The sequence below is a fragment of the Sinocyclocheilus rhinocerous genome, unplaced genomic scaffold, assembly GCF_001515625.1.
Source record: "Sinocyclocheilus rhinocerous isolate Xijiao unplaced genomic scaffold, SAMN03320098_v1.1 scaffold2240, whole genome shotgun sequence".
In the NCBI taxonomy this organism is placed as follows: Eukaryota; Metazoa; Chordata; class Actinopteri; order Cypriniformes; family Cyprinidae; genus Sinocyclocheilus; species Sinocyclocheilus rhinocerous.
Genome location: NW_015630383.1, coordinates 167,011 through 180,555, shown reverse-complemented (window position 1 = coordinate 180,555; position 13,545 = coordinate 167,011). Strand labels below are relative to the sequence as shown.

At 38.0% G+C, this 13,545-nt stretch overlaps 1 protein-coding gene across 1 annotated transcript in view; it reads right to left on the bottom strand.

Annotated features, from left to right (window-relative positions):
• Window positions 1–11,865, bottom strand: part of LOC107740298 (potassium channel subfamily K member 10-like) — a 19,765-nt gene extending 7,900 nt beyond the window's left edge. The window contains exons 1-4 of the mRNA XM_016552680.1: window positions 11,453–11,865; window positions 8,839–9,221; window positions 1,649–1,766; window positions 377–537 (exon numbers count right to left, since the gene is read on the bottom strand). Coding sequence (XP_016408166.1) covers window positions 377–537; window positions 1,649–1,766; window positions 8,839–9,221; window positions 11,453–11,507 — 717 coding nt within the window. The 5' untranslated portion in view covers window positions 11,508–11,865. The remainder of the gene's footprint in view (window positions 1–376; window positions 538–1,648; window positions 1,767–8,838; window positions 9,222–11,452) is intronic.
• Window positions 11,866–13,545: the final 1,680 nt, after the last annotated feature.

Sequence of the window (13,545 nt, the reverse complement as noted above, 5' to 3'; positions counted from 1 at the left end):
TTTTTTTTTGTGGTGAAAAATAAAATCATTCATCCATGCAAAAATTTGAAAACAATGTGTTCTAAAACCAGCTCAAAATATCAAACCGGATGGAATCATAGTCTGAAGCTATAATATCAGAGTCTGTGCCCATCATACACTGTGTAATTTCTCTATAAGTCTGTGAACTTCGACTGCACAAAATCTGCAGACTGGCTCTGATTTTCAGCAACTAGCGTAAACTGTCCAGACTGCAAATCGGGGCAGAAATGGGTAGAAGTTGTGTAGTGTATTACAGCCTTTACATGCGTACCTTCTCACAGAGCCCATTAAACAGATTGTACATTCACAGACTTGTTTCCAATAACCCTAGTTTTGTGCTCCACAGTTCACTTACCCTGAACATTTTCTCCACTTTAGCAATGCTCTTCACAAAAATAGTCCCTAGCTGATCACCAACACCAGCCAGAAGAAAGCCAAAGAGTGGGATGCCAAAAATTGCATAAAGGATACAGAAAATCTTCCCTCCCTCTGTGCTCGGAGAGATGTTGCCATAACCTTAAAAATATAAGAGAGTAATGGTGTAAATTAAGACGCAACTGAAAAGCAAATTTACCACTGTACTGTATATTCAAAGTGACATATGAAAGAATGCCATATGATATAATTGTAAGGGGACTTTATTGCAGCCCAGTCAGATGTACTCTGTAGGTTTAAAGGGAATCGTAGGAAATTACCTACTATGGTCCCCATGGATCAAAATGTGTCTACTGAGAGCATGTTCGAAGGTTTGGCAACTGAAGTGTAAAAACTAATCTTGTTTATGCCTTTGTCCATTGCCTGCTGGATGGCTGAGCCAATGAGAAATTACATTGAGAGTCCTGTCAGCATTTAGATACTAACCTGTATTGCACAACAGCTTCTTTAAGTAATTAATCACAGGCCCTGGCAGGTAACACAGCGGGCAGCCTATGGACTTCAAATGCATTACATCAAACCTCCAATGGAATGCGCCATATAACTGCAAGTAGTGAATTAATGCCTTGTATTTTCGCCACAGAGTGAAAAATAAAGAAAAGGCTTTTTACCTCACAATTTTGATGTTTTTTTCTCGCAATTTTAAAGTTATATCTCACAATTCTGACTTTTTATCCTACAATTCTGAGAAAAAAGTCAGAATTTCAAGATATAAACGTGCAATTTAAGTATTTTTTGTGTGTTTTAACGTGCAATAAGTCAAAATTGTGAAATAGAAATTAGCAATTCTGAGAAAAATGTCAGAATTTTGTTTAAAAAAAATAATAATAATAATTGCGACTTTAAGTTAATATCTCGTAATTGTGAGTTAACATTTCCCCCCCCCCCCATTTACTGAGACTATAAAATGTGTCAAAAAATCACTGAATCGCTCCATAAGCATCAGTAGTTTCATTTGGATTGACAGTTGAAGCAGGCACATTTTCACACATGGAATATAAATGGGGCTGAAGGAGAAAATGATTGATCGGTGGTGTTATTGATGATTGATTGGTGGCATATTGACTGAAACTAAGACTGTAAATGTATGACACAAGCAAATTCCTTGTATTTGGCTTGAGCTATGCATATTAATGTGGGGTGGAGAGGTCTAGAAATGTATGTATAATATCCATGGATGTATAGGTGCTACCTATTGTTGTTATCACAGTTCCAGCGAAGAAAAAGGAGCTTCCTAAGTCCCAGTGACTGGAGTTGTATGATGTGTCTCCGATAGGACTGACACCAGCGTTCACTGCATCTACAGAGTGCTGGGAAAAGATAAGACTGGAGTTAAGGTCACTGTATGAGAAGCACGTCTTCCATAGGATTAATAGTCAATTCCAGTGACAGATCATTTAATGTGGTAATGAAAATCAAAATTGGGATCAGGCCAAAATAAACAAATAAGTTCAACATCGAAATGGACTGAAAATCTAAAAGCCATTCTGACAGTGAATGCAATTTGAAATGATGAAGTATTTACTTGTATGTGACCCTGGACCACAAAACCAGTCTTAAGTCGATGGGGTATATTTGTAGCAATAGCCAAAAATACATTGCATGGGTCAAAATTATTGATTTTTCTTTTATGCCAAAAATCATTAGGATATTAAGTAAAGATTATGTTCCATGAAGATATTTTGCAAATGTCCTTCTGTAAATATATTAAAACTTAATTTGTGATTAGTAATATGGGTTAGGGTTAGGGTTAGGAGATTAGATAGCTTCGATATTTGACCACTATTTATAATAATACTTGATTACAGTGACACTAATAGTTCTCATTTCTGCCAGGAATGCAAAAACAATCGGGAGTTAATGATATTTTGATCAGAATAACGTACATATTCAATCGCGTTTGCTTCCATATTTTTGATCAGTGCTTCGCCACACAACATAGAAACTTTACTCCAAAAGTGCACACATTAGGCTATGTATTCACACGTTTACCTCATATTTCTTTAAATAGAATACAACCATAATTTCTTAATGACTCGCAGAAAGACGATTCTGCCGATCCATCAGTCAATATTGCGTGATCATAATTCCCACATTACGGTGACAGTAAACTTCTGCGTTCTGTCTCATAATGCATTTATGCGTCAGTTTATTTACAATATCTGCATTTCTGATTTTATTGTTGTTTGTATTGTCATGTTGCAGTATTTTACTTGCTAGTGTGCAAAATATATGTTCTTAATCATGCACTATGGTAAAAGTGATTTTAGGTGATAACAATGTTGTTCAAAGTCTGGTTTTGTGTGTGTGTAGTTTACTGCAGTGCTCATTTCAACTGGAAATTGTATGTATATGCACCTTATTGGAGTTTTTCAAAAACGTACATAGAGCCTTTTCCAATGAGCCTACACTCTAAAAAATGCTGGGTTAAAAAGGGACAAACCCAGCTATTGGGTTGTTTTGACCCAGCGGTTGGGATGTTTTGAACCCAACCGCTGGGTCAAAACAACCCAATAGCTGGGTTTGTCCCTTTTTAACCCAGCATTTTTTAGAGTGTATGTATCAAGCAGTACATAAAACATCCAGCTATATATTTTGAAGCATGATGACTCATGATGCCTCACACATTCTAGTCATTCCAAATAGAACAAACAATAAATAGATCCTCTTTTGTTAAGCAAACTGTAGTTTTTGACATACAGTTTGTCATGGCCAAGGCACCCTACTGAGGTGATGATCCAAATAAGCTGTCTAGCTTTAATGAGCCTTTGATGATCAGATGTATCATTAATAGAGAGGAACAGAGAGGGCGGATCAGAAACAGGTCACTCAGCCCAACAGGACGCCTCGAGAGCAGATGGAAGTACTATACTGAGATCGACAGGAAGCGGCTCAGGTGTGAGAAACGAGCGTGTGGGCAGCTGAAGGGCAGGTACACAAGGGCAGATTCAGAGTCTGTCGGTCTAGACTGGATGCGGAATACGAAGTTTGAGCAAAGTGTAGCCATGAAAGCAGAACCTCATGCGAGAGAAAATAATGCAAGCTTATTAAATCAAGAACAAAATAAATGATGGAATTTGTGAATAGCAGATATCTTAATATCGTATGATATCTTATGAATAGCATATATCTTATTTCAATCTTTGAAGTTTTGAGTGTAATGAAACTGAAATAGCCACATTTACATTCTCTGTATCTGACCAATCAATCAGCTTGAGATTCTTTCAATGGAAACTGCTGTCCCTTGGGTGGATGCTCTTTGAAGAGTTCAATTCTCTCGTATAATGTGATGTCTTCGACCGTTTAGCGCAAATGGTTTTACCTCAACACAGACTGCTACACTGTAAAACCTGACAAGTTAAGAATACTCAAAACATTTGTGGAAACTTATTGCCTCAAAATATTTGAGTAAACGAACTCAATTTTTTTAAGCTAGTAGAGCTTAAAATTTTTATGACAAGTGGGGCGGGGCTGAGAGCCATGGGAGCCAAGCCAAGCCTCCCTTCCATGATCCCACCCCACTCATCACAACGATAATTATATATAGCTTGCTTCCATTAACAGCACATTCATTCAGATCTTTATAGTTAAGTGCTAGTTAGCAACAGCACACTTTCACGTACTAATGTAGTTATCAAAAAGCCTCACAATACTTGCATGTAAATAGTCAAACAACATGCAGTATAAAAAGTCTTTAATATTTGCTGTCCATCCTCAACCTAACCACAGGCTCTACTCTTCACCACAACGGTAACACTACAAAACCAACATAACAGAAACCTATGTAAATCCTAACATAACACAACATTTAAGTACTAACTTATGTCTCTCTATGTTAATCTTGTGTAAAAACACACAAAATAAAACTTAATTTCTACATTTATTTTCCTTGTTGTCTGATGCAAAGCATGCTGGGAACTAGAAAACGCAATCATTTTAAGTTCACCTTACTACAACAACATTTTAAATTTACAGAACTTATTTCAATTAAGTCCAATTAACTTTCATTATTATTTGAGTGAAGTTAACTCATTTCATTTAATTAATTTCACTGTTCGGTTTTACAGTGTAGAAAGCACAAATTTGCATTCCATATGTCTGCAGCTCATCTTCAATTTCTTTTCTGAACGGATCTAAATAGCATTTTACTAATCTGCTTGCCTGGGTGACTTGTATATGCGTCTGTGTCCACTACTGGGAGACGTTACACCTCTTTTAAGGTGGTGAGAAGATGAATTCGAAGAAATATATATGCGTCTTCACAGCAGACAGCGGGTGCTCAGATGACAGCGTCTGAAAGCTTTCAATCCCTTCATGAGAAATGTCACTGTGACAGAGGTAAAGCATATAGAAGCTGTAAATACTGAGTGTCATGAGGGATGTATTTTTCCTAGCTATATGATTCTGCCTCAAACACAGAGAGATTGATCAGGAAACCCAATCTCCACTAATCACCACTGCACTGTGTTATGATTCGAAATTAAATTCATACTGAAAGCACGGTTTTCGAAAAACCACATACTGTAGCTGCTCAACTGATGTATGCTATAGTGACTTTTCATATACTATAGCACCATTTTATATTGGTTTTTGTGGTAAAACATGACTTGGACTTCTCATTTTGACATTCACAAATGGTATAATATAACCAAAACATACTACAAAATATATTACTGTTAATTAAATATAATTGCATAAAGTAAGCAAAACTTACCCTTAAAACATTGGTATTATAACATTATTTTCAGAACATTTAAGCTTACTTTACTCTCCAATTCTCACTACTGTAATGCAAAATATAAAGTCTCATTCTCAAGTAATAATATATAATGGTAGCATTTGTTGTGTTGCTTTTAATTACAAAAGTAAATGATTTAATTAAATCATTCCAGAACCCTATAGTAATAATTTATTGTATATCTCTAGTATATTTATTTAGCCAGTGTTAGAGGCGCGGTAAGTAGGATAAATAATAGTATATGGGAAATATGTTCTTCCATTTCCTGGCAGGTAGGGTGATGCAACTGGAGGCGAAGAATCCGAGCAAATGCCAAAGCAATTCCTAGAGCTGTAGACAGTACACTAATGCTTGAACATTTCCTGGCAATTTTAGCTGAAAAAAACACCTTTTGATAGTCAATGTGCAAGCATTAGCGCACACGCTCCGTCTGGTCTACAGCTCAAAGAAGTGCTTTGGCATTTCTTCAAATTCTTCACCTCCAGTTACATCACTGCCAGACTGCAGTACATATGCACAGCTCACAGCCTGAGCAGAGCGAAAGCAACAGCTTACATGCAGCTAATCCACACGCCCCTAGCCTGAATCATCGACGCTTTGCAGTATTTCTAATCAGCAAAACCACAAGTTACGTTTCCCGCTGCAGATCTGTTTTCCATTTTCTTTGTTCCGCAACTCCCAGCTCAAACAACATTCAACAGCAGAAGCTGACAGGAAGCAGCTGTCATATCCGCCTCTCTCAGGCTCAACTGGAGTCGGTGAGGCTGAGCTATTTTGAAATGGTGCTTTGTTACAAAGCTCTCAAATGCTGCTGGTTCTAGATTCAATTAGGGTTTCAGATTATTGATTCAATTATGGTTTTTAACCTCCCTGCCTCAGTCATTCCAGGGAGCATTGCGATGGGCGAGTTTCACGTTTTCCCCTGCCCATACTCCTGATGGAGCCCCATTAGCGCAAAAGGAATCAAGATTCCCCAGCAGATGCTTTTAAGACTTGATTGTTCTTCATCTGCGGGGCTGGATGATTATCACCGCTCATCTATCAAAGAAGCTTCTGGTGTTTTAACTTGGCTTCATCTCTCAAGGACATCTTGAGCAACCGAAAATCACAGTAACAAACACCAGAACTGCACAACAATATTGACTGCTCAACACAATTAGGTTAAGAATGTGAACTTCAACAAATGGTCTTCCACTGTTGGTGTTGTGACCCGTTGAGTGAATAATGAAACTGGCAGAATAGTCAGACATTGACAGAGCATTGCAGCTGCTTGAGCCATATGAACGATTTTCTGGAAGCTGAGAATCTGTCAGTGTCTAATTTGATCTGCATTGTATAAAAAAAATCTCAGGACTTGTTAATGGATTCCAGTAAATCAGATAATGTGATTGTGACAGTTTATTTTTTTCGTGTAACCCTAATGCTAACTTGCTAAGATGAGCAAGTTTGCATATGTAAATTTGCAACATAAGTCAAATTTGCAACATAATCTTGTTGGAAAAACATGCCTCTACTATTTTATTTTTTATTCCAAAAATGTGCCTATACATACAATTCACAACAGCTTCCAGCTGACATAAACATTTGTGGCAGTTTTTTATTCCTTTCACAGAAATTGTGATTATGAAAAACACTTATCTGTAAACTAATTCATTTTCACATTTGCATTACGTAGTCAGCTCCATATGTATGGCTTTTCTGACGTAGTAAACTTGCTCGGTAGCCCACCTGGTACAGCATTGCACTTGTGATTATTAGTCCCGTGAAACATGATTTGTGATAAAAGAGCTTAAAGACTTGTAGAAGCAAATGGTTGCTTCAGCAAATGCCTTTTTATATCATGTTTGTTTTGCAGGGTTTAGTGTAGGTGACAGGTTATTTTCAAATGCAATAGAGTGTAAACCTTTTAGCGCAGTCACCGGACATTTCATTTCTGAACTGCCATGATGCATACAACAACCAATGTCGCTAAAATGGACATTTCACAGCACAGCTATTTTAACAATACACTTAATCATTGATTGAATTCTAAGCATATAATCAATTTTTATCTCACCTCATCTGTCATCTTTCTTAACATTATTGCATGTTCCACAACAGATACATGCTATGCTTTAGAATTTGCCTGGAAGAACGTATCCTTTAGAACAGCCTTTGCATAGTGAACATTACTATGATGCCTTACAATGCTTCCTAAGTAGGCAGCTCACTTGCTATTGGAACAGAACCAGAGTCAATTTCTGGAAGGTCTCTGCACTTGGGTGCCACTTTCCCTGTTTTAAGAGGAGCTGTGAGCACTGGTCCCTGAAAACCCCAGAACTAGTGAAAAAAAGGGAGATGCAGTGCAAGACAAATAAACTGCATCTGACAAGCTTGAGCAGAACCTGACCCTTGTAAACCAGGCTATAAACAGATTACATGGACAAGAATGTATCTACCTTTCTTAAAATAAAAACTGACATAAACATGGGTCTGCCAGGAGTCTATGAGAAAGTAAACATGAATTTATACAAAGAAATTGCAAATTTACAGAGAAAATGACTTGTGCACTAAATTGAAAGGTCTTGAATTTGTATGACTTTGTAATAAATTGGTAATTAACTTACTAAAACTTAATTTCATTAAGATAAAAAAAAACTAAGGCAAATGTAAGTATTAAAAAATATTAAGATTTGCAATTTAAACTTGTATACTGCTTTATTTTTTGAAAGATATAAATGGAGAATGATGCCCTTTGCAGCCAACAGGGTGTAATTACAGAATCTACCAGCAGGGGCAAATGGATTTATGCTAATCAGCAAAACCTTGAACCCTTGATATGAGAACTTAATCGTAAGTCCACAGTAAATTAACTCTGCAGGAATGAAAAGTCATTTTTGTCACAGCGCTAGACGTCACATAACAGACCTGACAAAAATGTATTAGTCAGGTTTCAAAGATTGAAAGGTTGCAGAGTTTGCAGTGTTTCCGCCATAAATCTCTGCCATTTTCTTTGGAGAATGATGCCCTTTGCAGCCAACAGGGTGTAATTACAGAATCTACCAGCAGGGGCAAATGGATTTATGCTAATCAGCAAAACCTTGAACCCTTGATATGAGAACTTAATCGTAAGTCCACAGTAAATTAACTGCAGGAATGAAAAGTCATTTTTGTCACAGCGCTAGACGTCACATAACAGACCTGACAAAAATTTATTAGTCAGGTTTCAAAGATTGAAAGGTTGCAGAGTTTGCAGTGTTTCCGCCATAAATCTCTGCCATTTTCTTGCTGAGAACATTTCTGAAAAGTCGTGTTAAAGTAGCCTCTGTAAATGGGAACTATTAAAGACCAGAATGGACTTTGGACATCGATTCAACACTGCAAAACAGATTGATTACTGCCATCGTGGCCACTATCCATCAAATACTTCAACTCTACACCAAACGGCTTGCTGTCATAAGTCTGCTACGACAGTCTGCTCCGATATCTTTACATTTATTTTCGTCACTTGCTCCATTTAGAATTGTACAACCACTGTGCCCTGGTCTATTGCATGAGTGAAGCTCACATGTCAGACAGATCGATGAAGCTATATTGTTACACTAGATCTGAGATCCCACAAGGGACACTAGCCGAGCTCTACTACAGATGAGCAACAGTTTTACCTTGATGAGCTCTTCCAGCTCATCTCGGGTCACGCAGCTATGTTTCTCCAGGAAGGCGGCTTTCTTCAAAGTGATGGTGTCTTTTTGGTTGCTCTCAAAGGGTTGCTCCAGGGCTCTGAACACCAGACCGCCGGCGACCAGGTACGCTACCACCACCACAAACACGGCAAGGACAGTCTTCCACTTCATGACCGTGAGGAGGGCTGAGCCGTCCGCCACCGCTTCCATGCTGGCCACCATACTAGCGGGCCGGGAGACAGAAAGGCGAGGTAAAGAGCAACCCATGGGGTTCTGCATGGTGGCCACACTGGCCTGCACCAAGCTGGATTGCAACATCCCTGGTTGGACCTTCTTCGGCGGCACCAAGTTGGTCTGCACTGGCACTGTTAAAAAAAAGAGACAATATATGTTTTTGCCATGTATGTGATCATTTACAACACTGGAATTGCTTCATTGCTATCAAACATCAAGTCAAACTTGTACAAATCAAAACAAAAATGTTTGTAAAATCTTAAATTATGTGAAAAAATATTAATTTTAATGTAGTCTATGTCGTTTTATTTTACCTTGCGTAGTTTCGTTCATAGTTTTCGAAGACGAGAGCATGACACGCAACCTCTTCATGATGGAATCTTATTTGCTTGGCTTCTAGCAACTGACAGATGAATTTGCGACAATACCGTAAAGTTTGGACCCAGAGCCCTGACGTCAAAAAGATGTGCATTTTCTCCTCTTTTAAGAGCTGATAAACCTATGAGACTTGCTACACTATATAATGATTTGCATTTTATTATTTTGCATTTTATTTTTTCCTGCTGTCCACTATCCTATCAGCACAGACCAGCTATACATTTTTGTGTTGCAAACCACTGATATATGTTGTCGTTTATCCACTGCAAAAAGCTTATTCAAAGCAAAAATCGGAGTAATTTGCTTTTCGAGTTTAGTGTTCGCTCCTGTGTTCATTTTACTTTCTTTTTAAACATGACAATTTTAAATTAATGTAAACACTCCAGGTGGCAAAGAGTGGTGTTTCACATGTAATAGTCCCAAAGCCTCTGATCATTGCTGCATATCCACACATACGCACACATATCTGCACACACACTTCTCTTGGCTTTCTGAAAACCCATTACAGTAGAAAGCAGCAGTACAAGGGTGGAGCAACGATAAGCTACACTGTTTCAGACCGCCTGGCTTTGTTCATAAACACATAAAAGCATAAGAGCATTACTAACCAATATGCATATTCTACAAAAATCATCTTGTGGAGGTGATACTGTAAATAAATTAAAATGACCCTATAATCAATAAACCAAAGAACGCATTAATCACAGAAAGCACATATAAAGACTGAGCCTCAAATAATTTCCCCTCAACTTTCTTGTAGTCAGGCAATCCCTTCGCCTTCAATATGATGTAGTATTGCACAACTGTTTATGTGGACACTATCCCTGCAGCATGACCGCAATAATTTACTGTGACAATTCGACCGTTGTTTACAAGCCATCTTGACCCTACCTTCAGATTTTTTATATATATATATATATTTTTTTTTCACTGAAAATGCAGAACAAATAATTAGGTGAACATTAAGTCTTATTAATTTGAATTTATATTAAAATATAGTTCGACAATAGTGAATTGTAACACTGCACAGTGAAACTGTAGTCGCATTATATAAAGGAGCTGTTGCGGTCAAAGATATGTTAAAATAAATAATAATAATATCTAAACCATAACTATAAGTAATATAATATAAACAAGTTATTAAATATATATTTTATACACTCATATTATCTTGGATATTATTTACTTTAAACCCGGAAAAATTTTATATTAATTATGCATGCATAGCTAGCCCTTCCCCCCCCCCCCAAAAAAAAAAAAATCATTCTGGAAGGTCAAAAAAGTATGTGTATTATCTCGTAAGACATTATCTGTAACGCATTTAAATATATAAACCAGTATCGTGAATGTGTGTGATTTTCCTGTACATAGTAAGATTAGGTAATACGCGTGTCACCCACGTTTCATTATGCATCTCTCGTGTCTCTGCATAGTACTCGCAGACTTTGTAGGCGCGTTATGATGCACCTCTGTTGAAGATTTCTAGAAAATGTTGCATTTAATTGCTCATAGACGTCTTTATGACTTCTTCCTCTTCCACCCTTCTAAACTATTGCAGCAAACATCAACCATGCAGGTCTCTCGGTCATGTCGTGATTGTGATTTGTGAGGAACACCTCTTAAGCATCAACGGATGTTGTCATTGAAACGCGTGGTTGTGAATCTTAATGAAGGTGTCCACTGAAAAACTGAGACGGACAGAATGAGATCCGTTATTAGAATTAACAGAGACGTTAAACATTTGTACCACTAACTGATCAAAGTCAACTACCTCACCCACTGGTACCCCATCATCATTTTGCGCATCTTGGTTAAAGTGCTTTTGATTGGATTAGTTGGGCTCTTAAATCACTCTATATGACAGCTGACTGCCAGAGCGCATGTATGCTTCATTATGCTCATAATAACGTCTGTCAAAGATACAGCATGAGCAATAACGCATGTATGCCACTGGAAATGCATTTTGGAAACGAAATGTACCTACCTTGTGGAGGGTTCCAGTTCCCTGGTTTCCTTGGGTTTTCCGTTGGAAATTTCATTTTGGATTGCAGTTTAATTCATGAAATGGTCGAAAAGCGATAAAGTAATTTAGAGATAAGGCGTGACTGTTGAATCATGCAGCGAATTTCCTTGAAGACATTGTTTTTAAACGAGACAGGGAGGTAAACGGGTGCAAGCATGAGATCATCTTCATCTTTAGGCGTGTGGAGCGATAGGTGTGCTGCTAGACTGGCATGGAATCTGCTTCTGTCTCTTCATGGCACTTAAGAGTTCCAGATCACTCCGCCTTTTGCCAGTTGCACCATTTTCCACGCGTCAGAGACCCTTTGTGTGTGAAGTAAACAGTGAAGGTGCAGCAGAAGTCCACGCGCTGTTGGGGGCATCGTCTGAGCGCTTCGCGAATGGACCATCCAGAAGGCTTTTCTCAACAGCCGCAGTATATGGCAAGCGGCTTTAACATTTATCCCACTAAGTAAATAGTTTATTTTTTTTTATTTTTTTTTTTCTTAGTGCTTATTTTTAAGGCAGTGGCTATTTGCACTAAGTGTAAATAGCGATAGAGACTGTTTACACTAAGTGCAAATAGCAATAGATGTTATTTACACTGAGGGATTGTCTGTTATTTATACTACTTAATGCAAATAGTGGCAGTTATCTGCACCTCAGTATTGTAGTACATTTTAAAACAGTATGCAATAGTAATGTATTGAGTGTAAATTATAATTTTAATTCAAATTATTAAATGGATGTTACCTTATTGGGACAATAAAGCCCTCTCTAGACCTACCCTAACCCTACCCGATACTTTAGTTTCAACTTCTTGATTATTTCCTTCATTTTTATTGAAAATACATGCCTTTTCGATGTGATATGAGATTTGAAAAAGGGGAAAACAAGTTTGGCAAAGGGCGGATTCGAACCTGGATCGATCGCATCAAAAACACTGTGGTACATGCTTTACCATCTACGCCAAAGAAGCTGACATTTGACAGTCGTTGGCTAGCCCAATCACATGTTGGTGGGCGGAGTTAGTGTAAATAGCCTCCAACAAGGCGGGCTATTTGCACTTAGTGTAAATAGACACTCCAAATTTTTAATTACTAACAAGTAATCTTCATGTATGGAAGCCCCTAAATAAAAACTTTAAAAGGTAAATGCGATTTTTTTTTTCTGCCTTTTTCTCGGAATTGCTAGTTTACATCTGCCTATTTATTTATTTTTCAGAACTGCGTGATATAAATGTAAAATTGCGAGTTTCAAAGTCAGAATTGTGGGACATAAACTCGCAACTGCAAGAAAAAAATGTCAGGATTCACTGAAAGGAAGGACCCAAATGCAGTTAGAAATGCAACAAAGTTTTATTCAGTGATGAGGGTATTCGATAATGGACTGAAAACTTCCAGATCCAAAATCCAGGAGCTCAGTGAAACAGGTCAGAGTCCAAGTAGATCAAACACCAGGCGAGCGATAGTCCAAGACAGGTGAAGGTCATTAAAGATGATAGCCCAGGCCAACTTAGCAGGATCAACGAATATAAATAGTAATCCAGAACAAGAGTCCAAAAATCCAGATGAACAGAACACTGGTCAGGGAGCATAGGCAGTCCAGACATCAAATGGAATAACTGGGTAAAAGAAGAAAAAGAAAAAAGAAAACAACAAGACCAATTAACTGATGAACCAAAACAAGAATCGCGTGTAAAGCGTAAGCGACAAAACACACTGACAAAGACAAAGAAAAAACATGAGATTTAAATAAGGAGAGAATAGATAAGAAAATAACAAACAGCTGTGAACGCGTGCCCAACCGCGCTGATTGCAAAACTCAAATCAGCTGAGTGCGTCTGGTACGCGTGAATGAAAACAAAACAAACAGCCGCGAACAAGTGCACCACCACTCCGATCGTAAAACGCGATCAGCTGATCGCAGCCAGCACGTGCAAACACAAACAAAAACAAAAGATCATGCAGGAGAAAGAGACAGATCAAACCCGAACCCTGACACACATATATATCAAAGGCAAAGGGCATCTCAGGAACCGCACTCCAGTGGTTTGAGTCTTACCTCTCAGATAGG